This window comes from Sturnus vulgaris, chromosome 10 (genome assembly GCF_052056855.1).
Source record: "Sturnus vulgaris isolate bStuVul1 chromosome 10, bStuVul1.hap1, whole genome shotgun sequence".
Classification (NCBI taxonomy): Eukaryota; Metazoa; Chordata; class Aves; order Passeriformes; family Sturnidae; genus Sturnus; species Sturnus vulgaris.
In genome coordinates, this window is record NC_142252.1 from 16,050,238 (window position 1) to 16,069,276 (window position 19,039).

Below are 19,039 nucleotides of genomic sequence, written 5' to 3' on the forward strand. Positions count from 1 at the left end.
ACTTCTGAATTAAATGTTGGTTTTGATAGTGTTTTGCATGATTTTGATAGTGTTTTTTCTTTAAACTTCCATACACCTGTATATAAGGTTTTCTGAAAATAGGAAAGGAAACAGTGAAGATTTATATGCACGTTTGGTCTGCTTTTTTAAATAGAAAAAGGGTAGGTTTTTTTCCTTTCTAAATCCTACTTTTCAGTCTAAACCCATGTTTGATGTCCCTGAATTTTATTTCAGAATGATGTTCCTGGAATGCTGGCTTACAGCTTGAAGCTCTGTATGTCTTTGATGCAGAATAAACAGTTTCGTAATAAAGTCTTGAGAGTTCTAGTTAAAATCTACATGAATTTGGAGAAACCAGACTTCATCAATGTGTGCCAGGTAAACCTTTCAAAATCTTGTTTAAAGATAATAAGAAGTTACTCTTTAGGTATATTTGGGGTGAGATCTACCTGTTCTCTGTCTTTTGTTCAGTTAAATGAAATATCTTTTCCTGATTGCATGCTTCCAGCATTTATCAGAGTGAGACCAACTTGAAAAAGAGATGTAAAGATTGCATATTTGGTCAATTAAAAAAAAAAGAAATTAGAAATCTGTTCAAAGGCAGTTTGAGGACACAGACAACTCTGACAGAGTATTTTAAGCCTATGTAGGGAGTATCAGATGGTAGGTTCACAGCTTGGAGTTTTATTTATTCCTCACAAGAACATTTCCAGTGCTTTGCTTTTTTGGTAAGCCATTGTCTGAAAGTGTTTAGACAACCAGTTGTGAAGTTACTCAGATATCCTCAGATCTTTGCCAGTCTTGGTATGCCACGTACACGTGACTCAGTGTTATGCCTGTTTTATTTCAGCTGAGACATCCCTACAAAATGACTTCTTCAATGTGCTTTTGAAATTTCTATGTGTAGTAGGACAAGTCTTGTTTTTCCATGAAAACTCTTCTGAGTTTTCTATTGTCTTCAATGAAAGAGAAAAAAATTTTCTTTCTTTGAGGGGGGGTGTTCTTGTGGAAGCAGCAGATGAGGGTATCGGAGTGTGGCCTTGGGCAGTGTTGCTTTCTCATTCTGAAGTATCTAATGTCTTCTCATATTTTTGTTTTGTTGTTTCTTTTTTCTGTTCTTCCCTTTCTCCTGCTCAGTGCCTGATATTCCTGGATGACCCACAGGCTGTGAGTGACATCTTGGAAAAATTGGTGAAGGATGATAACCTTCTCATGGCTTACCAAATCTGCTTTGACCTGTATGAAAGTGCGAGCCAGCAGTTCCTGTCTTCTGTCATCCAGAACCTCCGCACGGTTGGAACTCCCATTGCCTCCGTGCCTGGATCCACCAACACCGGCACTGTCCCTGGATCAGAGAAAGACAGGTGGAGACATTGACTTGAGAGCTGCTGGAGCTGTTTGGCTCCAGTCCCGCTCTAAGGGAGTCTCATATTCCATGTATGGTTGCTTTTTACAAGCTATCAAGTTACTCCCTTTTATTTAAGCAATAGGCAAGACATGCTATTTTGCTCAAAACAAAATTGTGTATTACCAAAATCTGCTGGTTTTTAGAGGGATTTTCCTTTGCAATTAAGATAAGCACAGAGCAGTTATACTGGGGCTCAACTAATGAGCAGTGATTCATTAAGCCATGCCATGAATTGCTTGGAAATGCTGATTCTCTGTGGTCTTTGCAGCAACTTGCAGAGCTGGGGAGTTCAGGGAAAAAGCTCATCACAGCTACGTGGAAGTTTGGTTTCACGTAGCAGCTTGTGAGAAGAGTGAGTTCAGATGATACTGTGGTGTTAACAGACCCTTTTGTACTTACAGTTCAGAAGAGCTACTTCAAAACTACTTTGAGTTTTTAAAAACTGTTTTTAAAACTGCAGGAAGCTGCTGTTAAGAAAAATCTAAGTTGCCACCTTTATTTCTTCTTTCGGTGACTTATAGGAGAATTGGCCAATCTATGTTAAGGTTGCTGCCCAGCTCAGGGGCAGCATGGAAGAAGTTAGTTCTCCATCTGCTCTGTAATCACTGTAGAATGCTTGCTGGTACTTTCACCAGAGCTCTCATGTCTGTGCACAACCTGCTCCCTACTAAGTGTCTGGTAGTGTCTGGTGGAGAATCCCACCTCGATCCAGACTGGTTGACTGTAAGGGTTTATCCAGCTGTGGAGCTGTGTATAAACTCACTTGAACCAATGACACAGGCATGGCAAGCATTTTCCTCTTCCTCTCTTCCAGTGAAATAAAAGGAAAGACAGAGTAATTTATGTGAGCCTGTGAAGCATTAGGAAAAGGTGCTAACAACAGCTTAATATGTTTCATTTCCGTGTCGAGAGTCTGGGATCCATGCTAATAGTGACAAGCACAAGGCTTCTAGGGGAGGATATAATTATCCTTGATACCTTGTTTGTTGACCTTGTTTTCTCACCTGTGTATGTTTATTCCCACCATCTTTGTTTTGGTTGTTTCTATAGATGGGATAAGAGAGTAAGGTTTTCCAGGCCTTTGTCTTCAAGTTCCCTGAAAATTGAGTGGAGGGGTAGTTTTCTGCTCAGCAGTAAGCTCCAGATAGTCAGCCCTTGTTCTATCAAAGTCCTCTTTTCCAGTCATCATCTCCAAAGTCCGGGCTGCTCTTTCAGGACAATGTTCAGCTGTAATTACAATTCTTGACTTGTAAGTGATGCATTTTTCATTTTTATTTTATTTCAGTGAAGCTATGGAAGCAGAAGAGAAACCAGGAAGCACTTGTGCAGCAGGGAGGTCCTCAGAAATTGTGAGTACTATTTCTGAAACAGACCTTACTTAGTTTTTCTTATGTGTTCTCTTTGGATGTCTAGGATTTCTAAATTGGTTTGGCTAATAAAGAATGGAATTCCTTTTCTGTTTTGCTTGGAGACAAGGTGACAGATGATCTCTGAGGGCCAAGTATCTGACTTAATGTCCAGCAGTTCAGATACTGAAAGCTGTGTGAGAGTAGGAAATGGTCAGATTTCAGTAGGAATTACTGAGTTTTGAAAAAGGAGACAGAAGGATCTGGCTCATGTGTTTGCTTTTTGATATTGAAAGAATTAACTCATCCCAAAAGAAAGGCCTGAAATTTAACTGCTGCTGAGAATCTTAGGGGGTGAATTAGCTTGATGCATTTTAGTTCCCTCTCTTTGAAAAATCCAGCTGTAGTTCTGGTTAGATAGAATGGATGCTGTTCTTCAGGAATGGCAGGAGGGGATGCTGATGTAGTAACATAGTTTCTTTTCTATGAAGGCATAAAGTTAACTCGGGCCTACATGGTGCTGTGTTGCTGGGCCAGTTGGTTGGAATCTTTTTGTTTAGTTTATTTTCCCAAGTATTGGAGAAAGTGAGTTCACTTCTAACATGCACATACAGTTGCATTTCAGCATGTAGAATAGTTAATGCAGTTTTGACATTTCCAATGCTGAAGACAAGAAGTTCCACCAGAGAAGAAGGTAAAACCCAAGACAAGTTGCTTTATGTTTTTCTTTTTTCCCCATGGTAAATGTTTTGCAAACAAAACTTGAAAATCTTTGAAAGATTCTTGCAGATTACTTAAATATTAATTAAGGGCAAACAGAAGTGTTTTCTTCAAATTATATTTCACAAGGAAAGCAAAAGGGGTTGAGTTTTCTTGCCCCAGCAAGGAACCTTGACAGTGCTTTTGTACGGGAAAGGTGTCTTGAATCAGTTTCTGCTGCACTGGCTTTGTTAATTGTGTCAAGTACACATAAACAATCTGTGTGGCCAGAAATGTTCCTTAGCTTGATCTTCCATAATTCAGAATGCTGATTACAAAGAAATAATTGAGGGAATTAGTTTAAGGGGTGAACTACTCATGCTTGACTGGTCTGTGATCAGCTAGCAATGTCAGGACAAAGAGCTGCACTGTACTTTTCACCCTGTTCAGAACGAACTTCAGTTTCTACAGATCCATTTTCAACTGTTCATCATGAGGAGGAAGGAGACTTTTCTCAAAGACTTCTCGAAGATGAATGGATTAGTTTCCTAGTTCTACTAGCTGTTCTAAATAAAGCTTGTAGCTCACAAGAATGATGCTGCAGCTCAGCACAGGGTCATGCAAATTATTGTAGCTTTCTGGCCCTGTCTGTGAAAGCTTCCATGGAAATTGAAGTTCATTTATAAAAGGATTTGCCTCTGGCAGGAGACTTACTGTCTCTGTAAGGCCAAACAGCAGCTTGCAGAATGTCAGATGTCACTCATATCCTTTTGCTTTCAATGAAAGAATACATTTCTTTTTGAAGGGTCTTCTCCCACCTGCATTGTTGCACACAAAAGATCCGATTTCTGGGAGGTTTGGGCTTGTGCACCAAGGACAGAAACAATGTCTTCTTAGTCCTAAAACCAGATAGACTTTGGAATATGGTGATGGGAACTTACCAGAGTGGCTTCTCATGAGTTGTATTTTAACAGAACCATAGTTGTGTTCTCATGGATTTTTTTTTTCCTTTTTCTTGTATATGAAGAACCCAGAGCCTAAGGACCAGATCTCAAAAATGATTAAAATTTTAAGTGGGGAAATGGCCATTGAGTTACATCTGCAGTTTTTAATACGAAACAACAATACAGACCTCATGATCCTCAAAAACACAAAGGTAAGAGACTTTGTTAAATATGGTTGTCTTGGATTTATTTGATTCATCCTGTGTTGGTTTTGACCATGCTGCCGTTGTTTTTAATGATAGGCTGTAATTAGCATGTTGATACTTAATTATTTTTTTTGATTGGTTATAGCAACTCATCTTTTTCTCACCTTTTTTTTTTTTTTTGGTGGGTTTGTTTTGTTTTTCATATATTCAGTAAGATGGGCAAAATTTACACTCCAGCTCCATGTCAGATCCATTGCAAATGCTGCTGATTGGGAAGAGAGGAGTCAGCCAGGACTATAGGTTACAGTATGTTGGTATCTTGGTTGAGATGTTAGGTAAGCCCACACTTTCAGCTTGGCAAAGGAATCCTGGTATGTAGTAGAAGACCAGTATTTCCACATTAGAGACAAAACCAGTCAGGTACTGTAATGTAGACAGAGTTGGAGTAACTGGTTTTGTTTTGGAAGGTGTTACTCAAGGGTGGGCAAATGAAAACTTCCAGGTAAACTAGACTCTTAAATGCTTACTAGAAACTATAGGAGAAGTTCTTTATTTGTGAAATCAGATGCACGTCATCTGATGTAAAAGTAGTAGGGGCTGCTTGTTAGTGGGTTCATCTGTTTCAGATGACACTTCAAATATATTGGAAAATCTTTTCCATCTGCTGGTGAAGTGTTCAGGAGTGATTCTGCAATAGAGTTCTGGGAACAGCCTGGATACATCAGCAGCACTCACTGTGCAGTGCTTAGTTCTGGGAAGTGGAGGGGGTGGTTTTCCAGTTAAGTGGCAATTGGAGTAATCGAATGTCTGAAAGATGCTCGCAGAAAGGATCATTTTGCATGGGAAAGATAGCTTGAGGATATGTTAGAGTGTATTAGCAATCTATTAGCTGATTACAGGGAAATTGCTGGTTAAATTGAGGATCATTACAGTCCATTTTTCTAAAGTATTGGCAAGCTTGTTTAGTGACCTTGGGCAGATCTTTTGGTGAGTGAAGCTACTGATTGTTCTTGTTCTTTCAGGATGCAGTGAGGAATTCCGTGTGTCATACAGCAACTGTTATAGCAAACTCCTTTATGCATTGTGGGACAACCAGTGACCAGTTCCTTAGGTAAATCTATGGCCAGGAAGTTCCAATGTAATTTAGAGATGTTTGAACAACGTTGTTGCCCTCCTTAACTTGATACTTCCAGAGTGGTAATTGCAGAACTCAAATGGTGTTAGAGAATTGTTTCCTTTTCTCTATCCTCACAAACTGGCTTTGTTTGACTGCTCACTGAATGAGCAGCTTGGAGGGTGAAGATCTGGAATTTCTCTTCTCTTTGTTTACCAGTTAGAGTGTTTCTGAGATGATGTATCTTTTTATGGTAGGGAGTGACAGTACTGAATGGCTCTTGTAAGGGAAATGCTAGGGCTGACCTTACGAGGGACTGAAGGAAAGCTGCAGAAACTCTGCTATAGTTTCTCCCAGAGAATTGGTGGGCTGCATATTCAGCAGTTCTCTATCTTTCACTGAGATCACCCATATCTAGAAGCTTGACGCCAACCAGTCAAAAATCAGGACTGATGAAGGGGAGAGAAATGTAAAATGGAAATGTAGTTAGCTGCCTTCCCTTCTGGAGCTGCTTTTTAGTTTGATAGCAGTCTTCAGTGCTCTTAAACCCTGCTTGCAGGATTAGGAACAGGCTGTATGAAAAACTTTGTATAACCTTTCTCTTTTCATCTTCTAGAGACAATTTGGAGTGGCTGGCCAGGGCCACTAACTGGGCTAAATTTACTGCTACTGCCAGCTTGGGTGTTATACACAAGGTAACATTGCTTTCATTTCCGTCTACTCAGTGTAAATGCTTGACTTGTGAACACTGAAAACGAGAAAATGAGGATTCTGAATGGTGCCTGCACTCCAGTATGCCTGGCACAGCTATAACATATTTTGTGTCTTTGCACTAAAAAGTTGTGTTTATATTATTTTGTCTGAGATCCAATATAATTTATGGTATGTTTTGCTGAGAATCAAAAAGGTGCTAGGATAACATGGGTTAAGAAGAGAGTATTTTTTCTAACTCTTAGTTTGTTAGTTCAACAGATTTAATAGTTTCTAGGTATTAAAACTGCAGGTGGTTCTTAAGTGATTTTGGGACATACCAGAGTTCCTTACTGTAGTAACTTTCAGTGAGTTTGAACAGTGATGTGTGACACTGAAACACTGATTTTAGTGGAAGAAGTAATGGCTATAACATACGTTTAAATATTACTTTGCTGTTTTTTCACATTTCACTTGCCACTGTCGTCCTGCTGGACACTGGACATCCAGGGTCATGAGAAGGAAGCATTACAGCTGATGGCAACCTACCTGCCCAAGGACACCTCTCCAGGGTCGGCCTACCAGGAGGGAGGAGGCCTCTATGCCTTGGGTCTCATCCATGCCAACCATGGTGGGGACATCATTGACTACTTGCTGAACCAGCTGAAGAATGCCAGTAATGATGTGTGTACTGTGCTCAGCAATGAGCCTTTGTTCTGTTTTGAATATGCAGGAGGGTGCTGGCTGGTTTAGTAGGGAGGTAGAGGTAATTAAGCAGCAGTGTGGTACTTAGACCTCCTCTGGGTCTTAAAGGTTGGTTTTAACAACCCGTTGCTTAAGGCTTAGGTAAGATTTTTAGGAAATTCTTACGTGCTTGACAGTGTCTGTAGCTTCATCGTATTTACTACTTGTTATATCTGCTTTGTTTTGCTAGTGGACCTGCAGCATTCAGGCACTGTTATTGTTTTTAGCTTAGTTGTCAGGGAAATAAGCCACAAAATGTTTCTGCTGCCCTGACCTTTAGTTTTAATGCATCTTACACAGTAAGAAGTGTTTTACTTTTGCACTTAGTGTTCGTAGACCTCCAAGAACAATATCTTTTTATGCTGGGAATATATCATTGTCCCAGCATGTTCCGTCTTTCTCCTTGCGGAATTTCAGATTACTTTTTTTTAAAATTCCATGAACAGATTCCACTAGTCTTACTGCTAATGTATCCATTGTTAGAATAAAAGACGTTATAGACTGTTTTTAAGTGGGTACCTGTTTACCTTTTTATTTAAAAGCTATTACTAGCTAGGGGTTTTTATACATGGCACAGATTTATGGTTTACATAAATCACTCAGTGGGGGAGAAGATCTTGAAGTTACTAGAAAGTCTTCTGTGCTATGTGTTAAGCTTCTGCAACTCACTGTTTATGGGCTTTTGAACTGTTTTTCTTCTATTTTTTGCCTCTTTCACTGAACCTGCTGCCTGAGACTGTGAAAGTGGTATTTCTAGCAGGTCGAGAGATTTTTTTGGGGTTGGTTTGGGGCTAAAAGGTTGCAGGTTTATATTGATGGAAAGATGTCTAGTTCAGCTGAAGCCATACTGTTCCCTGTTTGATGACTGACTTTTCATATGCTTCTCTAGATTGTGCGACATGGTGGCAGCCTGGGCTTGGGGCTGGCTGCCATGGGGACAGCACGTCAGGATGTGTACGACCTGCTGAAAACAAATCTATACCAGGATGATGCAGTGACAGGTAAATGTTCTGCTTTCAAAGCAAATAACCATCTGAGGCCTTATGAGGTTTTATGTAATGGTTTTTTTTCCCCAGCATGTGTGTTAGCAGTGTAGATTGTTTCTAGCTATGTTTTGTTTACTGACCTTTTCCTGATCATTATGGCTCTTCAGTTATATGTCAGTAATATTGAGAGACCCTGTCATGACTGGCACTGTGACAAGTTTTGGTAAGACATGCTAGGTCTTTAAACAGCCCCTTATTTTGCTCTGTTCTTCAATTTGTCATATGCTTTTTCTTTAGTGTGGCTGATCTCCAGAGCCATGTGCTTTTTTGAGCTGAGAGATAGGCTTGGAGAAGCTTGTGGGAGTTCCTGCTGCATTGGTGGGGCTCATAGGAAAATGATCTCATCATCTTTTGGCCCAAGGAAATGATAATTGAACTTGGTAGAGAAAAGTACTAAATTGTGCTTACAGACACATTTTGCCATGAATAATGGAGTTATTTGGCATGGTCATGTCCAGGAGTGATCTATTGGCCTACATCTAGTGTGATTTTCTAGACACAGTGTTTATTACTTTTGGGAACAGAGTTGACTTTTTTGCTTTTCTGTGCTTTTCAGGTGAGGCAGCTGGCCTGGCACTGGGGTTGGTTATGTTGGGATCTAAAAATGCCCAGGCTATTGAGGACATGGTTGGATATGCACAGGAGACCCAGCATGAAAAGATCCTGCGAGGCCTCGCGGTTGGAATTGCTCTGGTCATGTATGGGAGGATGGAGGAGGCAGATGCTCTCATTGAGAGTCTCTGCAGAGATAAGGTAAATTGAGCTGTGACTTAATCCCTGACTTTTGTGTTACACAATTGACCTTCCTGTCCATTTGTGAATCTCCAGCTGTGGTGGATTGGCTCTTTTGAACCAGAGCAGTTCTTACATAGGTCTGAAGTCAGACTGTTTCACAAGTTATTGCAGTCTGATCAAAAATACAAGAACAACACTGCTTATTTGTATATTTCTTTAGCCTTATACTTGGTCTTCAGAGTCATGTGAGCTGCAGCAGGGAGTGGAACAAGATGAAGTGGTTAAAAATAGATGAGACTTGCTGTAGGTGGGTGATGTCAAGGCTCTGGTAGTGATCATTGCAGATAGCAAGTCAGAAGCAGAATGACACCTCTGCCCTATACTCTTTGGCAACCTACAGCATAGAGACTCTTTGTCCCCCTGAACCTGGTAATGACAACCTTGCTTTGGTGATTTTTCTGTTACTTGTCCCAAATAAACAATTCAGCAATGAGGCTGACCTTTAACCTGTTTACAGATTCAAGATGCAAGAGTGGAACTGATTTAAAGTTAGAATTACTGAGTCACCATTTGGATGGATGTGAAATATTGATGCTTTCTCTTCCAGGATCCAATTCTCCGTCGTTCTGGCATGTACACTGTGGCTATGGCATACTGTGGCTCAGGGAACAACAAGGCTATCAGGCGCCTACTGCATGTAGCTGTAAGTACTGTGCCCTTAGGAGCACATCACTTTGTCGGGCTTTGTGTCTGAAGTGTTAATATTCTGGTCCAAATTAGAGATTGTGAAATGATGAAGGTTTTACTTAGTATTATGAGTAGAATTAATAGGGTCTTCTGACATTAGGGTAAGTAGACTTTCAGACTTTCAACCTGTTATCACAGAAAAGGAACCAATTAAAAATGAAACGTGATCCTAAACTACCCAGCTAACAGATTTGCAGTGAATAGTCTGAATAATGATGGGCTGAAGAAAAAATAAAATAACTTCTAGAAGATGAGGTCTGTCTGTTCTTTGATCATCTTGGAATTGGTGTGCAAACACAGGTGAGGCTGTTTGGGCTGAGGCTGAACATGATTTTAACTAACTTTCTCTATAATCCTGTGTTCTTGATTAACTGACATCTGGCCTGAAATGTTGCAGAGTTCTCAAGTGTTTTAACTGTGTTCTGAATGTCCCGTTTTTACTTTTGTAGGTGAGTGATGTGAATGATGACGTGAGGCGGGCAGCTGTGGAGTCACTTGGTTTCATTCTGTTCAGGTAAAGTGTCTTCCTTGGTCACTCCTGCAGCCTTCAATTTAATGTCTGTTACTTTTTCAGAAAATGAGTGTGGTGCTGCTTTCACAAAGTGACTCAACTGCTAATTGAATGGATTTTGAAAAGTTAAAAAACTGAGAGATAGGTTTAGAATCAGAAGCCTTCCTTAATGTTCAGCAGATGTTTAATGAGTCTTTCTGTAAGTTTCTGGAGTTACGGCTTAATAGTCTGAACAGAGATAGATGAAGTTGACAAATAGAATGAAAAGTTAATATATTCAGGATTGAGAGTTAATTAAAAATTAAGTATACTGTGCTTGTGCCAAGCCTCTTAAGGGCAGCAGTACTCAGACAAATATATCTGCCTAATGGCTAAATAAAGTGTTGTGACTTTGATTTAAAAAAACCAAACAAACTGAAGGAGGATCTTGAAATAGTCTTTGTTTCTTAAGTATCCACTGTTAAACCATGAAAAGTTCCTGGGCTTACATTGTAACATAAGCCCATTACAAATTCGTCACAATGTTTCCTTTATTGTCTAAAGTGAGACCTATTGCTGAAATGGTTATTTTGTAGTGCCGTACAGTTCCTTGGCTAAGGGATGGTTGGGGAATTAGAAGGCTCCCCAGGGACTACACCTGCATCTGATAATACAATAATCTGTATAATCTGGGCACTGGGCCAAACTGCAGCCTTTGAGTGTGGCTGAGAGGAGCTGGTGCATACTTGGGTACATAATTGTAATTTAAAAATCGTTCTTCACATCTTCTTTTGGGTTGGTAGCTGTCCTTAATAGTAAGATGAGAGCTTCTTAAAGATGGGGTTAAAACTTGGGTCACTGATGTGAGCAGTCAGATTTTCTGTAACCAAGTTGTTCCCCACATGGAAGTGACTCTGCGCCGTTCTTCTCTATCTGAAGGGTAATTGAATGTGGTTTGCAAACACGACAGATTCTCTCCGTGAGCAGCAGGTGTCTCTCAAGTGCTTCTGCTCTTTTACTTCCAAGCAGCACAGCTCGTTCCTTGCTGCTTAGGGATCTCCGCCTCTCCTGAAGCCAAGGGGTCAGTTTAGCTGACTTCTGTATCTGTGTACAGAACAAAAATTCCATGTACACCTTCCATAGCTTCAGGCATCTTTTTGCAACACAGGTTGTGACAAAACCCTTTTGAGCTCAGATTTCAGTGTAATTTTTCTTTTCAACAAGTGCAAAACGCAATTGGACATGGATAGCTCTTACCAAAATGAGAAACTTTCAAGGCACTGAGCTAAACCATTTACCATGTGCTGGCATCTTGCTAGAACAGCATAGTTCAGGGCCTGTTCTCTCCATATCCAGCAATGAAGAAATGAGTGACATCATCTTTGACTCTCTCACCTGCTGTACAGTGGTTCAGATGTTATCCTGCCTCTTCCTTTCCGTTTCTGGAGACTTGAAGTCCAGAACCTACTTGTGCAATATGGAGGAGCATTCCCTTGTGAATTCCAGTGTCCACCATACTTGGTAGTCAAGGACTAAAATTTTTTAGCTGATTATCACTGGCTCCTGGAGGCAAAAAGTTTGTGTTAGGCTGTGGTAGTTGCCAACACTTTTCAGTTGATAACTAGTTGTTTGCTCTGGCCCAGCTCAACAATGCCATTGTATGGAGACATAAAAACCAAGTGAGTTGTGAGTTTGTCAGATTTCATGGCGAAAATGACATTTCTTTCTTAGGACTGTTGTTTGTTGAAGTCTAACTGGATTTACTTGTAAAGGCCACTAACACAGCATTGAATACTGGCAAGAATCAATAATTTGTCAGCTGCTGGGTATACAGAGCTTTTGAATGAAGTGTTTTGTGGTGGGAGGTGAGCAGGCCTGAGACACAGTGGGCTAAATCCCAGAAAATAATCTCATTTTAAGTGAAGGAAACATGACTGAAGGTCCTATGAAAAGAGTTCTCATTGAATTATTTGTACATGCTCCCAGAAAGGGAGCTGTGAAGTTCAGGATTGAAATAAGAGAATACATTTGTTTAATGTAGTCTACCTTTTCCTTGGGGAATTCATGGCATTCATGTAAAGTTGAGTATGCTGGAGGTGTGAGTTTCTCTTGGATTGTACATTTTAGCAGCCTCAGACTTGTGCTTCTGTCTGTTCCTCCTATAGGAGTAGTAAAATCCATATAAGGGTGGAGGTTACACAGTCAGAGAATGATAATTTCCTTAAAAGCACCATTGTTTGAACATGACAGAACTACAGCCCACAAGCTCACGTTGTGTCATAAATATCCAGTTTGTTTTCTCCTGTTGTTACAACTGTCTGTGAATAAATGTTCTTCCTCTTGCATTTGCACTAAAAGTGTCGTAAACGTCACAAAACTGCTAATTTTAGGTAACGCATCTGCATAGCAGAACATTCTGTAAAGCTTTGCTGTCCTTGTTTTCCTTGCTATCACATGCATACAATCCTGCATGCAATCACTCAAGAGCCCATCTTGACTTTTATTGTTGGTAATGAAAACAGCACAATATCAAAGTAAAATGTGATAGAACATACTGTAATAAAACATGACATAATTTTTAGAGGAACAAGGTTTTGCTTGAACTCTACCTGTTTTATGTTTTTTTAAGTGTGGTAATCATTTTTTTCACTGGGCTTTTGAATTACTGGAAGAATGTATAAAAGAATGAATATGGCTTTTTTCATTATTCAGAATTTATGAATCAGGGTTTAGATAGAATATTCTAGGCTAGGTTCGTAAGTTTTACTGAAGAATTGCAAGATTAAATTTTCCAGTGTATTATGAAAGATAATAAATCACCCAATTACAGTCCCCCGAGGGACTGAGGGAGCAGGGGTTAGTGTTGCTCTAAGTTTCACTCTGGGATATTGGATGCACGCTTGCCTGGCTGGGGAAATGTCTGCAGGCAAATCACCCAAGTGAGCAGAGCAGTATCAATCACACTGCTTGTGTGCAGAATATGTTGCATGTCCTGTTTATATAGCACAAAACTTCCTTGTCCTATTCTTGGGCTCCCAAAAGCTTTCCAGGGGACCCTGTGTGTAGAATTGAACCTTGACCAGCAGCGTTGCTGCTGTTAATTCTGGTTTTGCTGACTGTTTAGAAGCAGTCCATAGGTTCAGACTGGGGATGGAAAGCACAGCTTGCTGGCTATAGGACTTGGTGTGGCTTTTTTCCCCTCTTGGCTTCGTGGCATACAAAACTTAGGCACTATATGTTACATATTTTGGAGCAGATCATTTTCATGCCACTATATTAAATGAACAGAAAATGTTCTGGTGCAAGAGAATTGTTTCAAAACTGCCTCCTCTTTTCTTCCTCTTCCTATCTAAAAACACAGTCAAAATTGTGTGGTGCAAAAGCCTGAGACTTTACATCTTCTCTCTTTTTAAAAATGGCCACCTCTTACAGGAGGTACTTCTAAATAAAATGTTATTGTAAGGTGATACAGAGGCACTATTAAAGCTTGGGATGTTTGGAGCTTGCAGTGTGGATGCAGGGCTGAACAAGAAAATGAATTGTGAAATAGGAAGAAGAGAAATGACATATTGGTTTGGCTACTGTAAGGTGTCTCTGTTTTCCCAGTCCTGGTCCTTTTGCCAGTGATCATAGATAGCAAATTTACCTTATTGTTGATGTTTATATACTGGTGATTCTTTCTGCTGAAGTGGTTTATGAAATATTTATGACAGTTAGAAAACAGCATTTAAAGTGCCTGTGATTTCTGGTCAGCTTGTTTAAAAGATTATTATGATGCAATGGAAAACATGATAAATTTAAAGTGTTTTGCTTTTTAAAAATGGAAAGACTGAATTTTATCATAATTTTTACCACTTTAGATCATGAATTGATCTTTGTTGGTATTGCAGAGTGAGATGTGATTGGATTGTGGAGTCAACCTTATTTTTACTTTGTTAGAGCAGTGCTGCAGAGTATCTAAACACTTTATATACAAAATGAGGAGGTAGATGGATAGAACAATTCTGATGGGGAGAAAGCTTCTATGTGGGATGAAGCAGTGCTTGCAAGCATGAACTAAAAACATTTAATGCTCTCATAGCAGTTGTTAAATCCAGAGGAATGAGAGTCATGGGGAAATGGGACTTGAGTTGTGGGATGCTGCTTTTGTCTTCATGCAGTACTGTTGGGAAAAAGCTGAGGGCAAGAGAGGGAACAATACAGCCTCTAGAGAGTCCCAAAAGGAAGATGTAGTCTCAGCTGATAAGTGTAGGCTACCCAAATATGAAGAACTTTGCATGGCTTCTGTTCAGTTTTTCATCTTAGGATGATGCAAGTGAAATAGTAATGTTTCCTGCTTTTGTATTCTTTGTGTTTACATAGCCTTTGGTATTTTAAGGCTATATATTTGTTGTAAGGCAAACAGATCTGATAGTTGGATTTTATTCCAGGAAGACTCGGACAGTTTGTTTTTGTTGTATCCTCTAGCCTGCCTTTATTCAGAAGGCAGATAGCAGATGATGTGAGTAATTGAGTATGAGGCTGACAGTCACTCTAATGTGATCTGCACCAGTGACTCTTTCAATGTTTTAATTGTGAAGAGGAATTTAGTGAAACGTATCTGCTTGTTAATTCTTGCATGGGCAAGATTAAAAGGGTTTTGTTTACAATCCAACACATTTTATCTTCTCGTATTCAGTCTTCCTGGAAGAGGAGAATGAAGGTCCCTTCCAAAGAAGTAGTAGCAGAAATCTTACTATAATCAGAAGAAGCCTTAGGCTTTGACTGAAGTTGTGCATGGTTTAATGAATTTGAAGACGAGGTGCCATTACCTGTGTAGAGCATTTGTAAACAGGATCCTTTAGAGAGTAAAAAGTTCTTAATTTTTAAGATTGTTATGTTGTTTTTCAGAGGTTGGAAAGGACCTGAATACTTGGATGCAAGGAATCATAGCTGTGGCTTGGCAAATAGGGTTGACATGAATTATTAAAAATAAGAGTAAAAAAGGACACTTTTAGCAAGCCATCTTTCCTATTTTTGTACCTAGCTTCCCGTTGTAAAATGAAAGGGCTTCCTTTCTCCTTTTCTACTGGAGAAAACCTGGTTTCTCATGGGAATAGACACTGATAGTAAACACCATGTTGTTATGCCAAGGCAAAATTATGGAAGTTACTTCTCTCCTGCTATTGTTTTTGCCATGCTAATGGTTGCCTAGAGAGCCAAAGGGGAAGTGCAACAAAGGAGGGCTTCTGAGCAGTTGTACTTAGACATCTTTATCAATATGAAGAAAAAGGTCTAATACTTCATGATAATATTAAGTTAATGCTGAGAACTGGCCAGAACTCTGGGACTCCTGGCTCCAGCTTGCAAGGCAAAAAGCCAGAAGAGCTCTGGCAAATGTTCTGCCTCTTTGGGCTCCCATGTCCCAGGCTGTTCAGCATGCCCTGACCAGGTTTACTGTGTTTACATTGCTTTACTCTTTAAGTCTGATGTTACATACAGCAGCCTAGAAAAAGATTTACGGGAGTTATGTTTTTGTTTTCTTTTGCCAGCTTGCAGTAATGTGGATGTTTCCACAGTATGAAAACTGTGTAGAAAAGCAACACTTTCTGTGAAGCACTTAAAAAAAATCCTATGTGCCTTTTTGTGTGCAGGTGACACAGCACCAGTTTGTAGCATCAGTCTCTCTTCTCAATCCCTTCTGCTTAACTTGATTTTAACTGTATTTGCATTGAAAATTATACTGGTATGACCTAGTGTGATAGAGTCAGGAAGAGTTTTATACTTGTAGGATACAAGATAACTGAATAATACATTTTTCTAGCTGCCTGTAAGCTTCCTGATAGCTAAAGGCCTGCAGCTTATAGATGTTTTGTGACTGGCTTCACAAAATGCATTTTACACCACATCACTATAGCTGGAATTAGCTGAATTTCTTGCTTCCCTGTTTCTCAGAGTGAATTAGAGGTTGGGATTTTTTTTTGTTGACTTTTCTGGTTTTGTCTGTTTCATGTGTATTGTTGTTTTGTTTAGTTTTTTGTAAGGTAATCCCTTTATTTGCATTTCAAGACACTTATTCTATTAGGCTTCAAACTCCATTATTTTCCTCTTTCAAGACTGCAAGACTGCTGAGTCCTTATGCCCGTGTCTGTGCTGTAATTTTTAATTAGATAGGCAGAAAGAACACTGACTAAATATCTCCTAATGTATTTTAAATAATTAAACAACAAAACAACCACCATACTTGTCCATTGTTCTTCTAAAGTGCTCTTCCCATAGTGCTTGGATGTTGCAGATCAGCTTTGACTTTTATCTTGCTTTTAGGTAGTTTAAAAAGAAATTAAATATGCCAGATAAAGGCCTTTGTGATAATGAGAGAACTAGGTAGCTCTAAGTTATTATCTTACAGACTTTATTATTTTTTTATTTTATAGTCTCTGTACAATAATAACTCTGTACAATAATAATTACTGTATAGAGACTATAGAGCTGGCCAGGTGGCTGATTCGGTGTGGAACAGATTTGGAAAGAACTGGCAGCATTTTGCTCCAGAGAAAGGAATCCTTTTTGTTGTTTATATGTGTTAAGTGGGAAGTGCATGACCCCTTCTTTCTGTAAAAATGTCTTGTGTTCTACAGCTAAATGACAGCAAAGCTTTATCAGTTATTATTTATACTGCTGTCTTAATGAAAAAAGCTATAAAATATTTTAATGCTATGAAAATAGTCTCAACTTTGCAGACAGCATATAAAAATATATTTTATAAATTTGTGCTACCTAAAGATAATACTCATGGATGTAGTCCTGAGCCTCCTGTTGTGCTTGTTGATACCACACGAGCAGTGTTGTCCATAGTTACCATACAACAAATTGGTGCTTTCTTACAGGAGTTTGCAGTGACTCTCTCATCATGTCTTACTAATGAAGGTGATGTCTTTGTTCAGATCTCTTCTTGTAGATACAGTTGCTAAAACAAGAACTCTGCTGTCCATTATGTTTTCTTATTTCATAGTTCTGCATATTCATCTTTTATTCTTGCTCTGTCCTGCTTTCCAAGACTTAGCTGAATTCTCAGCATGTTTGCTTTGTAAGTGGACAAGCTCTGAGCAATGTCTTCCTGCACTTAGCATGTTAAGTGGAATGTTTTCCTCTTGGAAAGTAGAAGCATGGAATGTGCATGCTTTCTTGGCTGATGTGCTTCTATCTATGGAGAAGTTTTCTTTCCCTGTAGAAAGACTGGATTTTTGATTAGTCACTAGTCCTTTAGATTGAGGTTTGTTGTTGCTGACCGAACTCGGTAGCTGGAACATGCTGAGCTTCTGTTTACAGTTACTAAAATTGAGAAACCTGTATATTGGCTTGAGAACATACATCTCTGTTGGGTGAGGAGGGTTTTTCGAGGATTATTTTCTGTTGGTGGAGGTCTAAGTAGTGATTACAGAGAGACTTTGGAATCTTTCTCCCTGAGACATTTAGGGCAAATTAGTCCTTGTGTAAGATAGATTGCAGACTTGGCAGCTATACAAGAACAGGGTCAGACAGAGAAGAACTGAGTTACCTCTCAGTTTTTCTAGATGCTGTGAGCCAGCTGTGATGTTTTCTGCTGGAAAGGGAAAATACAAAATTGCTGCTGAAAGTAGGTGATTGCTGCCTGCTCTATGAACATTTTTTTGTATAATTAATATGGATTTCTTTAAGTATCAAGAGAGTTTTCAAAGGTACTGCTTCTTGCTTTCTGACTGCTGAGCAATAACCCCGCAGGAATGGTGTTTGCCTTTTGGTGTTACTGCTCATTAAGGTCGGATCCTGCATTGCAAATTGTGCTTTTAAGATTTTTGCTAAGATCACTCTGTGCATCGGTGTGATTGCACCTTCACCTGGTTCCAAAGCTCTGGGTTAAATAAGGCACTGCTGTGTGATGTTTTCAGTGACATACCTGGAAGTTTAAGGGGGTTGTTTTTTTTGATTCCTGTTCCCTTCCTGTTTGAGCTTCAAAGTATTCTAGATCTTATTAAAAGCATTTGATTCTCAAATATTTTTAAGTGTGTCTTTTACAGCTATGACAGTTTATCCATTCTGGCTTTTAACTACAGAATCTTCTTAAAGAAATTTTGATTAAGTGAAGAGGTGGGAGAACAGTTAGAATTTACTCTGATTTAAGTGGCTAGTGATTATCACCAAAAAGCAGAGGGAGGAGACAACTTACTGAAAGTACCTTGGATGTATTTTTAATGCATTTGCCTGAAACTCTGGCAGTTGTTACAGTGGGCTCTGTTTTGAGCTTGCATGTGTTTTAAATTAAATATATATAAATAAAGGCTGGAAGGACATGTTATCTTTAGTACTTTCTGCAGAGGAAAAAATCTTGAGCCTTTTGCTGTACATAATTTTAGTGTAACTGAAGAATGCTGAAAATATTAAAAATGAAAACAAAAGCCCAAGCTGAAAATTTTACTGTAAATGGAAACTATTGAAAAAACTGGTGAGCTGGCTGCTTGCTGTAAGAATTCCAGTACTTCGGGGAAATCAGATTTCCTTTCCCAAAGAGTCTGGAGCTTTCAGAAGTTTCTGATTTCCCAAATAACAGACTCTGGCAGCTTTTTACGGATTGTGAGGACCAATTCTTTCTATTAATTTTGTGCTCATACTGAAGTCTTGAGCATGTTTGAGAGAGTGCAAATTGGGACCTGTAATTGGCCATTAGTCCAATTAAATCATTTTGAGCTCAGCTAAACTGTGAATACGTGCAGGTGTAGGCATTACTGTTGTCTCTGCTATCTCTTAAGTATTTGCTCTTATTTTCTTGTGAAGTAGCTCTTCTGTCTGTGATTTCTCTACTTTTTGTGAACTACGTTGGATGAGGTGAGGCTTTCTCTGAAGTTTCCAGGGCC

At 39.3% G+C, this 19,039-nt stretch overlaps 1 protein-coding gene across 1 annotated transcript in view; it reads left to right on the plus strand.

Moving 5' to 3' along the window:
• PSMD1 (proteasome 26S subunit, non-ATPase 1) overlaps window positions 1-19,039 on the plus strand; it is a 66,829-nt gene that overhangs the window by 5,845 nt on the left and 41,945 nt on the right. Inside the window, exons 6-16 of the mRNA XM_014871637.2 lie at window positions 235-378; window positions 1,138-1,364; window positions 2,694-2,757; window positions 4,481-4,609; window positions 5,626-5,714; window positions 6,334-6,412; window positions 6,918-7,091; window positions 8,041-8,152; window positions 8,754-8,950; window positions 9,540-9,635; window positions 10,129-10,193. Coding sequence (XP_014727123.1) covers window positions 235-378; window positions 1,138-1,364; window positions 2,694-2,757; window positions 4,481-4,609; window positions 5,626-5,714; window positions 6,334-6,412; window positions 6,918-7,091; window positions 8,041-8,152; window positions 8,754-8,950; window positions 9,540-9,635; window positions 10,129-10,193 — 1,376 coding nt within the window. The remainder of the gene's footprint in view (window positions 1-234; window positions 379-1,137; window positions 1,365-2,693; window positions 2,758-4,480; window positions 4,610-5,625; window positions 5,715-6,333; window positions 6,413-6,917; window positions 7,092-8,040; window positions 8,153-8,753; window positions 8,951-9,539; window positions 9,636-10,128; window positions 10,194-19,039) is intronic.